This window comes from Astatotilapia calliptera, chromosome 20, assembly GCF_900246225.1.
Source record: "Astatotilapia calliptera chromosome 20, fAstCal1.2, whole genome shotgun sequence".
NCBI lineage: Eukaryota > Metazoa > Chordata > Actinopteri > Cichliformes > Cichlidae > Astatotilapia > Astatotilapia calliptera.
In genome coordinates this window covers 12,313,740-12,328,638 of record NC_039321.1, presented here as the reverse complement: position 1 = coordinate 12,328,638, position 14,899 = coordinate 12,313,740, and the positions used below count along the sequence as shown (strand labels likewise).

Here is a 14,899-nt window from a genome sequence, read left to right as displayed (position 1 = left end):
AACCAGCCAATGACAAACGTTGTATTCACCAACTTGTCACTTATTGGCTTATGCAATGTAAAAACGTATTACGTAACCACGTAATCACAAAACTTAAAATCTGCGTGATTTTGTACAGTGATGTGTGTAATTTTGAATACGCCGGCTCCAGTCCACATAATACTGAATATACGTTGTTATTTTTTAGAAATACACACCCACAAGTTGTTAAATTCAGTGTCACAAACTGAATCATCCAAAAGTAGAAATGTTTAATGTGTGACTTTCTTTTCGTTCTCTTAAAGATCGTTAAATAGGCAGCCACTTTTTCTTCCTCCAAACTTTTATGTCTTATAAACAGTGTAAATGGGTACATTCATCAGCTAAGGAAAAAAAAATGCAAAAAAATGATGGAACAAAAAATAAATAAATAAAAAATCAGCAAACGTTGCAGTTACACATCATGATGTCAGTGTATGATAGCACATACAGATAAACCCACACAACTAAATTATAAAGTAATGAAATGCACGACTGATTTTGTTCCTGCCTATGTGTTAACCCTGCGACAGACTGGCGACCTGTCCAGTGTGTACCCTGCCTCTTTAACTTGTGTGGGTAATATACAGGGTAATACATCTGCAACACGAGCTATCAGCGGTGACCCTTCGGTATATTGAATCAATAACATAGAACTTCAGAAATGATGAAGGGGATACTGTGGGTGTCAGCTAACCTTGTTTCATATAATTTAATAGATAAATGCTTTATATACCAACTGCGCTCTAAACACGAACATCCCTGGGAGGCTGTACTCAGGGGCACAACCTTCAGCCTCTCGGTTAGTGCTAAACAATGACTTTTCATAATATATTATTTTGGTTGGCTAAGTTGCCGTTCACTCATGACTTCAACGTATCCTATTGGCTGAAAGTATGTGGTTTGGCCGGGACAATCCTCGTAGCGCTTTCGGGGGCGGGACTGTTAGTTCTGACAGGAAAACTAAAGAAAGGCGAGTATCTCGCAGGAAAAAGGTAAAACTCTGATTGCTCAGAATCTCCCTTTGCTTTTTAAAATTCTTAGCGTTGAAACTGGTATCAAGTAATATGCTTCCTTCTCTAAAGTGTGTGTGTTTAGGTCGACAAGAGGCCAGCTATCATGAAGAAGTAAGCAAAGTTAGCAAGCTAATGATTAGCTTCCGTAGACGAAAGGGAAACTGCAGCTAGGTAGAAGTTAGCCGACACTCTGGTGACCTAAAGAGGTCAACGGGCTACTTCAGAACTGAGGAAACATTAGCGTGCCAAGTTTTATGTAACTTCATTTCACCAGCGTTGAGCTGAGTTACAAGTGCCCCTCCATCGGAGGCACGTATCATTAAGGAAGTGAAGTTCTAAATCAGCATAATATTACAAAATCCCCAGATAACCGAGGCTTAAACTCTCAGCAGTGTATAACGGTAAACTATCTTGTTGTGAAGTAGTTAATGGTTCTTATAGGTATTTACAGAAAAGACTAGTCGTTTATAGTATAACTGTAAAGTTAGTTAGGAGATCGATGTACTCAAAATATGTCTGCCTTTACTGAACTGCGTTTGAGCGGACGTCTGAACCTTCAGGAAATAGTGATGTCACAGAAATACATCCTGAAATTACTGCTTTGGATAAAGAAGAGTCACAGCGCTTGAATGGGTTTATCGAGACAATTTAAAAGCCAAATTGTGGCATTTGTGAGCCAACATATTTATATTGGGTGCCATATTTAGTCAAAAGGACAGAAATTTGGTCTTAACTATCATAACTGTACTTTATTGTGTAGTGATGTGTTCAGTGTTATTGCCACACACACACACACACACACACACACACACACACACACACACACACACACACACACACCAAAAATACTATAAGAAGTTTCATTTTTGACATGGTTGTCATATGTAATAAAAAGATGTCCACTAATGCTTTTAGCAAAACTCATAATTATTTATGTAAGAGATTAGTTCAGTAGATTCATTTTTCTAAAAAGGCAGCTTGGTCCAAAATAACTTGGAAAGTTGAAAAATTAAATTTAGTTTTTAATAATTTCAATTATCAAGGAAAAAAAAAAAAAACCAAACTCCCTGGCCCTGTGGGGGGAAAGTTATTGGCCCCCTTGAGTTGAATTCAGTTTCACTCACCACAGGGCCTGATTACTGTCAGGCCAGTTTAATCAAGAAATTGCTTAAATACAACCTGTGTCACAACGTGAAGTAGGCTAAAAGATCTCAAAAAGTAACAAACCATGCCAAAGTCTAAAGAAACTCAAAAAGAGTTGAGAAACAAAGTAACTGACATCTGTCTGGAAATGTTTACAAAGCCATTTTTAAGGTTTTGGGACTCCAGGGCACCACAGTGAGAGCCATTATCCACAAATAAAGAACACTTGGAACAGTGGTGAACTTCCCAAAATTGACAATGGGCGATATATTTGCACATGCACAGACTTTTTGATGGGCAGAGCAATGTAATCATGGACTGATTTGCATGTTTTAAAATACAGAAGAAGGCCAAACATGGACAAACTAATTTCCCCCCAAAATTAGGGCTGTCAGCCCTAATGCGGTCATCACGATTAATGCGATTAAAATTTTGAATGCGCTCAACCCATCTGGAGCGCAGAATGAACAAACTTTGGACTAACTGCTGAAATGCGTTGATAGAGACATTTCAGGGATTTTAATTCAGTCTGCGCTCCAGATGAGTTAATTGTTCATCGCGTTGGTCGTGATGATGGCACGTTAACGCTGACAGCACTAAAAAAAAAAAATAAAGTCGCCAATTTGGGATTTCTTTGGCTTTAAACCAGATGACAGAGGTAAACCTAAGGATGTAACCAAAGCGGTGTGCCGCTTGTGCAGACGTATAGTGCTCAAACACGGCTAACTTACATGAGCATGTACGTGTCCACCATCCGGCTGAGTATGCTAGGCTATCACCAGCTTCTGCAGCTCCATCAACAAGCATCTGGGCGCACTCTGAGGAAGGGGCATTTGCTCACAGATGAATGAGGGTGCTGTTAAAGCAGCGCTATTATTTTTATTTCTGTTGACTGCTTCTATTAGCTCCATCATTATTAGCAAACTTACTCATAGGCAAATGAATCAATCAGTCAATAAATAAATACTTTTTTTTTTTTTTTACGGATCTTGGAAGCTAGCTGACCAAAATGAGTAACATCCAAGCCATCAATACACATCGCCAACTATTCATCTAATGCCCATCTCCACTAGTAAGGTAGCCGCAGTAGAAGATATGTCACTGATAACAAGAACTCCTCACAGTACTTGCAGGTCTTCACCTGAAGTCAAGCTCTTCGAGCCTCTGCAAGCAATGGAAACAGGCAAGGTGAGGATTAGTAAGTGTCAGAACTGCAATCTTTGATGAAACAACGCATTCGAAATACATCAGGAAGATGACCTCCTGAGTTTAGCTGCTCCAAGAATGCCTAAGACAGCTGAAGATGGAGAGTGATGAGGAAGAGGAAGTATGGATGACTGAGCCCCTGCGGATGAAGGAAGGATGAAGGAAGTGGATGACATCAAGAAATCCTACCAGTTCCTAGAAGAGGCCGGCCTACAGGACAGCACAGAGGCTGTGATCATGGCACATGCCTCTATGGATCTAAGCACCAGATCCATAAAGGCGGCTGTCACAGCTGACAGGACCCAAGTTACAGACTGTGCAAAGGGACCCTGGAAACTGTGAAACACATAGTACCAGGATAAAACCTGGTGAGTGTTGTTCCTGGAATCCAGCACATTCCAGGAACAACATCTGAGACCTCTTTCCAGGAGAAGAGCGCAGTCCTAGGAACAGCTAAGATACAGAACGCATAATAGCAGGATGTCAAGTTGGGACTCAATATGCCTCCTGTCTGGAAAAACTAGTCACATGCATTGTTCAGGTGTGAGTTGGGCCCATTCTTCAACACAAACATTCTTCAAATTCTGTGGTGGTCCTTGGCTCTTGGACGACACTTCTGATAAGTCTTTTCCTGCAGGGAACCATCCGATCCACAAAGGATTGGATGTTTCCCAACATCTGGGAAGAATTTTATGTCAGTAGCGCCTTTACAAATATATTCCCTTTGAAAACTGGTGACATGTTCAATACTTATTTTACCTGCTGTATTTAAAAACTAGTCCACCTACCTAGATACAGCAAGCTTCTTTATTTTATTTTTTTAACAAACCTGTGTTGTGCCTAATTTAGGGAAAATATGATTCAGCACCACTTTCCTCCTTGGGACCCTTAAAGGATGTTTTGGAATATAATTCTCAAACTTGGATAAACTTTTCTTCCATGTTTTCATTCATTGTGTGGTTGAACTTCATGCAGCTGTACACTTTTTTTTTCTTTTTTTTTGGTGTTACAAACATACATCACAACGCACGGTTTTCAAAGCTCAACTGTTGAGGATTGACCATGACATGTGTGAGTGCTCACACTCTGCAGGAAACCGTTATTTTGCGGCACAAGCAATAGAAAAGAATGTGTTTCAGATCCCTGCATTCCATTTTCAGGCAAAGCAGTGGCTCTCTGATACAGTTGTGTCTGGTTTAGTTACAGAGGGATATTAATAATGTCCTCATCAGGCACTCTACCTGCAAAGACAGGAAATAACCACAACTGACAAAAGCTAGAACTGTTTTGCCTAACGTTCAAAATAAGCTGTGATGAAACATTACAGTTGAAGTTATTTTGTGATTGTTGAGAAATGTGCAAACATTTTAGGGACCTTGCTTCAGCTCTGTCCAAGCACACATTATTTTCTTCTTAGTTTTACGTAGTATTTTCTCACCTTTTCAGATTTCTTATTTCCCTGATTTTGTGTTTTCACAAGAGCTCAAACCACTCTCCCTAACAAGTTTGTCTTTGGCAATAAACCTTTGTGTTAATTTTAATCTCTAGCTTGGCTGATGGATTCTGTACTTTGACTTTTTTCAGATGGCGGCAATCAGAAAGAAACTGGTGATAGTCGGTGATGGAGCCTGTGGCAAGACTTGCCTCCTCATAGTGTTCAGCAAGGATCAGTTCCCTGAGGTCTATGTGCCTACAGTGTTTGAAAACTACGTGGCAGATATTGAGGTGGATGGTAAACAGGTAAGCTGTTCATTCTAACAATAAATGTCAGATTGTTTTATATTTATTGTAGCACAGTAGCATAGCAGTGTGTGTGCTATGTGTGAGGCTAAGAGTTTTAAGACGGGACATATCTAAAGTACTTTAACACTAGCCAATTTCATAAATAGCACATTATATTGTAACTATTGATTGATGTATGTATGTTAATATTGAAGCTGAAACTAGCTTTAATTATTTTCTCTATCTTGGATAGATTTATGAATGTTAATATAGATATAGCTGATAGAGTTGTGATATTCATTACTGCAAAATTTGCTTTTAACTTTTTGGTCAGCCACCTGCACAAAATGCAGCCACACGGATGATTTCTGTGGTTAATAAGTTCAGAGTTGACTTTAAGTACACCTTGAGTAAAGCTTAACAATAAATAATTTTAACATGGCAGTCTACCACTAATAGATAGTATTAGTCACATGCATTGCTCAGGTGTGATTTTGGTCCATTCTTCCACACAAACAGTCTTCAAGTCCTGAACGTTACATAGGCCCCTTCTATGAACTCTGACCTTTAGTTCTTTCCAAAGATTTTCAGTTGGGTTCAGGTCAGGTGACTGGCTGGACCATTTCAACAGCTTTATTTTCTTTCTTTGAAACCAGTTGACAGGTTCGTTGACAGTGTTGTCTTGCTGAAATATCCACCTTCATCCTGGTAGAAGGCAGCAGATTTAATCAAGAACGTCTCGCTTCATTTTTCTATTCATCTTTCCTTCAATGACATGAAGCGTGTCAGTGCCGTATGCTGAAAAACATCCCCACACCATGATGTTCCAACCTCCAATTTTCAGTGTTGGTATGGTGTTTGTGAGGCGATATGTTGTGACCTCCCAGCATGGTGTGTAGACCAAGTTTGGTATCATCTGACCAGACTAACTTTCCCAGTATTTCACAGGCTTGTTTAAATGTTGTTCAGCAAACTTTCTGTAGCTCCATAAGTGCTCCTTGGCTCTTTGACAACTCTTCTGATAATTCTTTTCACTCTTCTGTCTGAAGTCTTGTGGGGAGCATCTGGTCGTGGCTCGTTGATGGTAAAATGATGTTCTTTTCACCTCCAGATCATGGCCCCAACAGTACTTACTGGATCCTTCAGTAGTTTAGAAATTCTCCTGTAACCCATTCCATCAGTATGGTTGCAAAGGTCTAAAAGAGCTTATTTTACATTATATACATTATTTATGGACATCAGTGGTTTGACTTGTTTGTATGTGTGGATTGGATGGTTACCAACATCTGGTAGGAATTTCTGTCAATAACAACTTTAGAAATATATTTAATTTGAAAATTGGTGGCCTGTTTGATACTTATTTTACCTGCTGTATGCAAAGTGTTAAGGCCAGTCAAACTTCGATACAAGAGCAATGAATTTAGTTCAGCATAGAGCTGGGCGATATGAGATTTTTTCATATCACGATATGTTTTTTTCATTTCAGGCGATAACGATATCTATCACGATATAAGCCAAATAACTATATTTGTAAGATTTAAATGTGCCATTGCTCACAAGTAAAATGTGAAATAATCAGCAGCTTGTTTTTAAATATTTATTTCCCATAATAAGTTCAACAGGGTAGATGTACTTAAGGAACATGAGACTTTTTCAGATAAATAAAGGCAAATATTGCAAACTACACAAAAGGCAGCCGCTAAAGCGTTTAAGTTTCAAAATAGAACAAACGAAACAGACTAAATTGTCAATTCCACTTAGAAACAAAATATTAATTCTAAAAATAAATCTTAGTTTGTTTTACAGAAGAACAGACAAAACTGACTAACTTTTGTCAGTATCAAATAAACTGAGAACTAAAAGGAAATTCTCAATCTCTCCTTGTTGTATAGCTGAGCTTTTCAAACAGTTTTAACAGTTACTTTAGTCTGACAAAAGCCGAATGACGAATTAGCGCTTCCAGTCAGAGACTGAGGCTACGTCCACACGTACACGGGTATTTTTGAAAACGGAGATTTTCCGTTTCCGTTTTAAAAAATAATCCCGTCCACACATAAAGGCAGAAATGAAGGAAAACGCTGCTATGAACATGCCAAAGCAGCAGGTGGCGCTAGATTCCTAACCGTGCAGAAATGTTGGCCAATCAGAAGTCTAGAAGCCTCGGTGGGAAAAAGTAAACAAAGCTGGGGCATAGAAGCAGAGCCGAGTAGTATGTGTGGAGGGACAGTAACTGTGTGTATATGTAAGCATTTAAACACTGCAGAGAGTAGAATTAACAGTAACAGTATTGTAGAAATTCATTTCACCGAAACAATAACGTGGCGCACAGTGTGACGCATGCACCAGTTTATTGTATTTCCAGACTTGCTTTCGGCACAATTTACAGTGCACGCTGCTGTTTTTTGTCAGACTTGAAATAGCCGAAATACCTTCAAACTACGGAACTTCTATGGCTCTTCCGTTCGACAATCTCTCCGGCATTGGAACCATCATCTGTTTTCTCTTCGGTCACGCTCGGTTGATTTTTCTAGTCGGCACACTCATTTCCTCCATTATGCGCTGGCTCCATTACCCGCTGGCTGCTTCCCAAACAAACACACGTGCGGCTTGGCACTTGTGCTGTACGTAACAAGTCACGCGACGTGACGCTGCGGCCCTGATTGGTTCGGCTCTGCGCTACCTAATTTGGATTGGCTGACCTTTTTTTTTTTTTTTTTAAGAGGACAAGAGCGGCGAAGTCTATCGCGATAGCTTAATTTCTCTATCGAGTAAAAGTTATATCGCGATACATATCGTTATCGTTCTATCGCCTAGCTCTAGTTCAGCATAATGAGGCACATCACAAACTAACCACCTCCTATTACCAGTTTTAAATCTCTGTTTATATCTAACTGTACATACTCGTGTACATACCCTTTCAAACTGAATTTCTGTAATACTGCATCTCACCTGCAGTATCTGTGCAGCTCACGCTTTGGATTGACTGATCAAGCAAAACATGATCTGGAGCCGGGTCATAATTTTACAGCTTAGCAAGAAAACAAACAAAAATGAATCCATTTCCCTCCCAGTTGTAAAACTGGAGCGAGGTCTGTCCATCCAAACTATCTATGAATGCAAAATCAAAACAATTATCAATGCATTACTCGGTATAGAAATTACTTGTAGATCACATTAATCTTGAGAGAATGTCTCAAACAAGGATCTTGGGGGCAGATGTCACCAAGAGGTTGGTGGGTTGTGCTGCTCTTTTCTTCTCTACTGTCGCCCCCTTAAGTTTGTCTGCACCTTCATCAGTCGAGTGCTCATGCCCTCGATTTTAGGACTCTGTGTAAGCTAGAACACTAATCAATGATTTACACCTCATGCACTTACATACATGCCTGAATGGCTTCCATCCACCTGTCTTCATAGCATGCTGTTACATGATAAAAATGGGCCTGTGTTTGAGGACCCTAAGCAGGATTGGTGTGTGTAGTAGGAATTAACTATAGTCCCTCCCCTGCAGGTGGAGCTGGCCTTGTGGGACACAGCAGGTCAGGAGGACTATGACCGACTGCGGCCTCTGTCATATCCAGACACAGATGTCATCCTCATGTGCTTTTCCATTGACAGCCCTGACAGTTTAGGTGAGTCTGGTTCTGTTGGTTTCATTAAAAAAAATGAAAAAACTCTTTTATATCTGCTGCATGTTTACCTTGTCCACATTGTACCTGATGCAGAGAATATTCCGGAGAAGTGGACTCCAGAAGTGAAGCACTTCTGTCCCAATGTGCCCATTATTCTTGTGGGAAACAAGAAAGACCTGCGAAATGATGAGCACACACGCCGAGAGTTGGCTAAAATGAAACAGGTCAGTGACGGCATGCACTCATACAGTTTCATATTAATCCCACCACACAAACACTACACTAACATAACTAATGACAAAAATGTCCATAACTTTTGTGTGTCAGCCTTTAGTCTACTACAGTTTCCACTAACATTCATTAGGTTTTTTTATAGGGCTGCAGCCACTGATAATGAAGACAAATATATTTACTAACTTTTGTTTTGATATAAAGTGTGATATAAGTGAAAAGTTTGGACACAGTTTCTCATTCAATGGTTTTTCTTTATTTTCATGACTGTTTACATTGTAGATTCTCACTGAAGGCATCAAAACTATGAATGAACACATAAGTGTGAAATAACTGAAAACATATTTGATATTTTAGATTCTTCCTAACAGCCCCTTTGCTTTGATTCCTGCTTTGCACACTCTTGGCGTTCTCTCCATGAGCTTCATGCGGTCGTCTCCTGAAATGGTTTCCAACAGTCTTGAAGGAGTTCCCAGAGATGATGAGCACTTGTTGGTCCTTTTGCCTTCACTCTGCGCTCCATCTCATCCCAAACCATCTCCACTGGGTTTAGGTCAGGTGACTGTGGAGGCCAGGCCTCCATCACTCTCTTGGTCAAACAGCCGTGACACAGCCTGGAGGTGTGTTTGGGGTCACTGTGCTGTTGAAAAATCAATGATGGGATGGCATGTTGCTGCAGGATGCTGTGGTAGCCTTGCTGGTTCAGTGTGTCGTTAGTTTTGAATAAATCTCCAATAGTGTCACCAGCAAAGCCCCCTGACACAATCACGTCTCCTCCTCCATGCTTCACAGTGCATGCATGTAGAGACCATTGTTCACCATTTCTGCGTCACGGGTGGAACCAAACATCTCAAATTCTGACTCATCAGACCAAAGCACAGATGTCCACTGGTCTAATGTCCATTCCTTGTGTTTCTTGGCCCAAACAAATCTCTTCTGCTTGTTGCTTTTCCTTAGTCGTGGTTTCTTAGCAGCTGTTTGACCATAAAGGCCTGATTCACACAGTCTCCTCTGAACATGTAGAGAGATGTCTGTTACTGGAGCTCTGTGTGGCATGTATCTGGGCTCTAATCTGAGCTGCTGTTAACTTGTGATTTCTGAGGCTGGTGACTCGGATGAATGTGTCCTCAGCAGCAGAGGACTGGGGCGTCCTCATGTGAGACAGTTTCATCATAGCGTTTGGTTCTTGCGACTGCACTCGGGGACACAATCAAAGTTTTCCAGACTGACTGACCTTCAGTTCTTGAAGTAATGATGGGCTGTTGTTTCTCTTTACTTAGCTGATTGGTTCTTGCCATAATATGAATTCTAACAGTTGTCAAATAGGGCTGTCAGCTGTGTACCAACCTGACTGCTGCACAACACAACTGATGGTCCCAACCTCATTAAGAAGGCAACAAATGAACCCTGACAGGCACACCTGTGAAGTGAAACCATGTCAGGTGACAACATCATGAAGCTCACTGAGAGAAGGCCAAGGGTTTGCAGCGCTGTCAACAAAGCAAAAAAATCATATTTTGCATGGTTGGATCTTAACAAGGTTCCAAGTAGAGCTTCAATATGCAACATGAAGAAATGGGAGTGAGACAAAACAATTATTTTTGAAAACAACATTTAAACGGAAACAGGCTGTTTTACAGCTGAACAAAAGTTTAGGTCCACACCTCAAAAAAAACCTGTAAACCCCCCAAAACAGAAATCAAAGGTCCAAACATGAACTCGGTCATGAGCAGCTCCACCGTGTTGATCACATCAGAAATTACTTCCGGCATGCTTGATGATTTGCTGGTAAAGTTAAGACAGGCTTCTGCATATACCATACTGTGGACAGGTGTGCTTTATACATTTACAGTAAAGAGTTCAGATGGGGAGTGTCTGGAATTGATTGATTGTAATCTGTGGGCTAAATGTGCTCACAGCCAATCTGTGGGAGGGATCAAAGACTTATTTCACTCAATGACAAACAAATCAAGATTACTTTTATGTTTTTGTTTCTGGACCTTCGGTTACTCTTACTGATCTCCATTAAAATTAATCTACCATGAACATTAGAGTGTGTTCATTTCTTCTAAGTGAGCAAACGTATAAATCCCACAGAGGGTCGAATAATGATTTCACTTCTTCTTTTTCATTGGATTGAGCTGGTTTTCCTTCATGGTTTTGTTCTTCCCAAACAGGAACCTGTGAAGTCAGAGGAGGCGAGAGAAATGGCCAACCGGATCAATGCCTTTGGTTACTTGGAGTGCTCAGCCAAGACGAAGGATGGTGTGAGGGAGGTGTTTGAGATGGCCACCAGGGCGGCGCTACAGGCCAAGAAACGAGGCAGAAAGAGTGGCTGCCTTCTGCTATAGAGTGTCAAGTTACACAGGTTAGGGAGGACAGGAGGAAAGGATCCTTGCCAACAAAATCATTCCTCCTGTTTCTACGTTGTCACCATGCTGTGCAGAATTGAATGGGTCCTTTTCAGGAATAAGGGAGAAAATCAAACTAGGTCAAAAGGGGAGTGTAAGCATTCATGTCCAAGGTTTAATCTGCCTTTAATCTGTAATCATATCTTTGGATTCATCAAACCTAAAATCAAGAGAACATGGAAAGAAGGAACCATCTCTCTTAAAGAGGTGCGTTGGGATTTCCAGACCTATGAAGTGGTCTCCGTTATTCTAAATTGCAGCCTGATGGTCTGTACACGAGCCCATCTTTAGAACTGATCCATCCCAGGTGTTCAGTACATTCACAGCTGTGTACCATATGAACAAGTTTCTGGAGGACTTGGCTTGTGGCGTTTCTTTCAGTTAACATCCTATTAGTCTGTACTTTTGTCATTTCCTTTATTTCTCTGCAATGACCATCCAACTCTATACAGACCTGATTTCCTCCTTTATGATGATGAAGTAACCTGTCGCTGCAGGTTCACATTCAAAATCCACACTACCGCTCAAAAGTACAAGTTGCCAAATGTCAAATTAAATAATTCAATAAAAATCACACTTTTATTCTTTATTATTGATATTAAAAAGTTAGAAATAATGATTTTTGCAAAAATAATTGAGTCTTTCCAGCATTCTACCATCAGTTTGCTGACATTTTAGTTCATTCTTCCAGAAGCTCCCAGTTTAATGTGGGTGAGAGTGGACTGAGATCCAATGACTGTGCTGGGTTCTCAGCTGCTTCTGTATAGTTTAGTCATTCTATGGCTCACTGTGCTGTTGCAGTCAGTCAGCATCCACAGGATCCGATGTTGTCCTGAATTTCCCAGAATTTCCCACTTCACCCCAAAGACCTCCAAAACTTTTACAAAGTGCCACTTGACAGGTGGCAGGCACACCTCCACGATCCTTCAGTCTTTGTCTCAGAAATATTCTTTTTGACCCAAATACCTCTGTTAGGTTTATCTGTTCATAAAACTTTCTCCCTGACTTCCTCTGTCTAACATCTGTTCTTTTTTCCCCACGTTATTTCTAAAGCACTTTAAAAACAACATAACAGCTGACCAAAGTGCTGTACAGAAAATAAGAGAACAAAAGAATAAATCAGTAAAAGTACATACAAAGGGTAAGAAGACGACAACTCTCACTGGGTTAAAAGCCAGGTGTGTGAGTTAAAAGTTGTGTTTTTAAACGGGTTTTAAAAACAGTGAGGGATGGAGCCTGCCTGACCTCCAGAGGCAGCTCATCCCACATTTTGGGAGCCAAAGCTGCAGAAGCTGGGTCTCCTTTGGATTTATAAAAGCACCTGGTTAGCTGATGTAAGAGCATGTGACGGCATGTAAGGGTGAAGCAGCTCAGGGGCAAAACCATTAAGAGAATTAAAAACAAAATAATTTTAAAATGGATTCAAAACCTTTACCCATCTATTCATTTTATAAGGTGGTCTCTTTTTTCCCCACTGTTTTTAAGCAGGCATTCCTGATCTGCTTCTCAGCTCTTGTTGTTTAGTGTTTAACAGGTGTTGTTCTCAGACAGCAGACTCATGTATTTGGCCTGCTGCTCAGTTGGGCTGTTCTATAAAGGGAATAATATTGTGTACAATGTTCTGGGCAGTTTCCTGCATGCAATAGCGTTCATTTTCATAGCACATTATGGTTGAACACACAAAGGATGATGTTTCAGTTACTCAGCTAGCTAAAAGTTTAAAAATGTAATGAATTAACATTCTAACATGATAAACTTGAATTAGTAACAACATGCCATTGGAACACTGTGTGCTAAAAATCGGCCTTTCTACTCCAATACAGGTATTCCAATAAAATTACAGTAATGCATGATTACATTAGTTGTGTATGATGTAGTCATAGACTGTGGTTCATTTCTGACTTTTTGTTTTTCAAAATAAAAGTCTGCGCTTCTCTTTCAAAACAAGGACTTTGTGTGATGCCAAACCTTGTGTGTAAGATTAAATTACCAGTGTTTTGTACAACTTTTCAAAATTTGATTGCTCGATTTTGTTTTTCAAGTCATTAAACTGATGTGGACTGTCTAACACTGTATGTAGTTGGCTATAGAAGCGCTAACAAAGGCAAATGATCCTGAACAGAGTTTTTGTTAACTGTCAGATATTAAAGAGGCCTCGGTGTACCTCTGACACAGAGGAGTGGATGTTTATAGAAGAAAGGATTGTGTTCGAGTCGAGCAGTTCCAGTTTTAATGCCACACCTCCATGTTTCTGATCCGGTCTTGTTCACCTGCTGTCTTGAAGAGTTAATATAATGTACAATTTCTACAACACTAATTCCATCAGTGCTACAGTTAGACTGTAACTAGAAGGCTTTTAAGACTGGACACACTTGGTAAAGAACAGTGTTTCTCTTCTAATATCTTTGTGTTGTACTGATGGAATTAGGGCTCTGGAAATTTACATTATGCTACTTTAAAGCATGTTGTGAGGCTAATATGTAACTCATTATTTAAGTACAAGTTTGAACATTTATAGTGTACCTATATGTTTTGTTTTTCTTTCCTGCTCTGCATTCCATTGTATGCTATTTTAACTATGGGATATTCCATCAGCTTACTTTTGTATTATTTGCACATAGCTTCAAATGTCTGTGTCATATAAAAACACACAATGTCCAAATTCTGAAATGCAAAATGCAAGGATCTTCTATAGGATTGGTTATTTGTAAGCAAAATATTCTTTTATATCCAGTAGTCTTTTGTAAAGTTTTCTAAAGGAAATACATTTGAGAATGACCAAATCTGCTGTGTGTGTCACTTCTCATGTGTTTTGTCCTCTTACCCACTTAAGAGTGTCCAAGTCTTGGCTCAAGATGGTGAGCATGATGGTCTGTGTAGATGTCCATGTGTCTGCAAACGTATAACAGGAACATATTCCCCATCGATGCTATAACCTCATCAATAGCCAAGTTTAATCCCAACTCCATACTGCAAACATTCAACTGTTATAATATTCAAGTATTCCAGATAAGCAATGAGTCTAGTTTTGCCTCACAAAGGAAAAATAACATAAAAACCACAGTGTAATTACTGGCCAACACTTGGCAGACTTATGATGTAAGTGTGTGTGAGCCCCACATTTAAGGGCTTTAGATGCAGAGAGATGCAGAGAGGCTGGAGAAGGTTATGAAAGCCATTCTAAAAACCTGACAGTTTAGCAGTTCAGCAGATAAAATGACTGTTGCTGTTTTTTCAAAAACAATGCACTGCACATCAAACCTCATCCCAACAATGACATATGGTGGAGGAAGCATGTTTTGGGATCGACACCTGATCTCTTCATCCTCAAATATATTCCATTGTGGACACAGACAACTGGAGACCCCGAGGAGTCATTACTTTAAAGTCTGACACTAGTGGGCATGCAAGTGGAAGTACATCTGAGGCTTTACAGTCATTAAAGGAACAATAAATTGAATCAATGAGTCTGATTATTTGCACTGGATCTAGCGAGCGATTCACAAGTTGAATCTTAGGACAG

The 14,899-nt window shown here is 40.0% G+C and overlaps 1 protein-coding gene across 2 annotated transcripts; it reads left to right on the top strand.

Moving 5' to 3' along the window:
- Positions 1-930: 930 nt before the first annotated feature.
- On the top strand, positions 931-14,836 carry rhoaa (ras homolog gene family, member Aa). Of its 2 annotated transcripts, none has more exons than XM_026153148.1 (5): positions 931-1,013; positions 4,968-5,123; positions 8,614-8,734; positions 8,828-8,958; positions 11,143-14,836. In XM_026153148.1, the coding sequence occupies exons 2-5, from the start codon at positions 4,968-4,970 to the stop codon at positions 11,314-11,316; spliced, it is 582 nt and encodes a 193-aa protein (XP_026008933.1). In that variant the 5' UTR covers positions 931-1,013; the 3' UTR covers positions 11,317-14,836. The 2 variants fall into 2 exon arrangements, with proteins under 2 accessions (XP_026008933.1, XP_026008934.1); XM_026153149.1 differs by having other exon boundaries at positions 941-991.
- Positions 14,837-14,899: the final 63 nt, after the last annotated feature.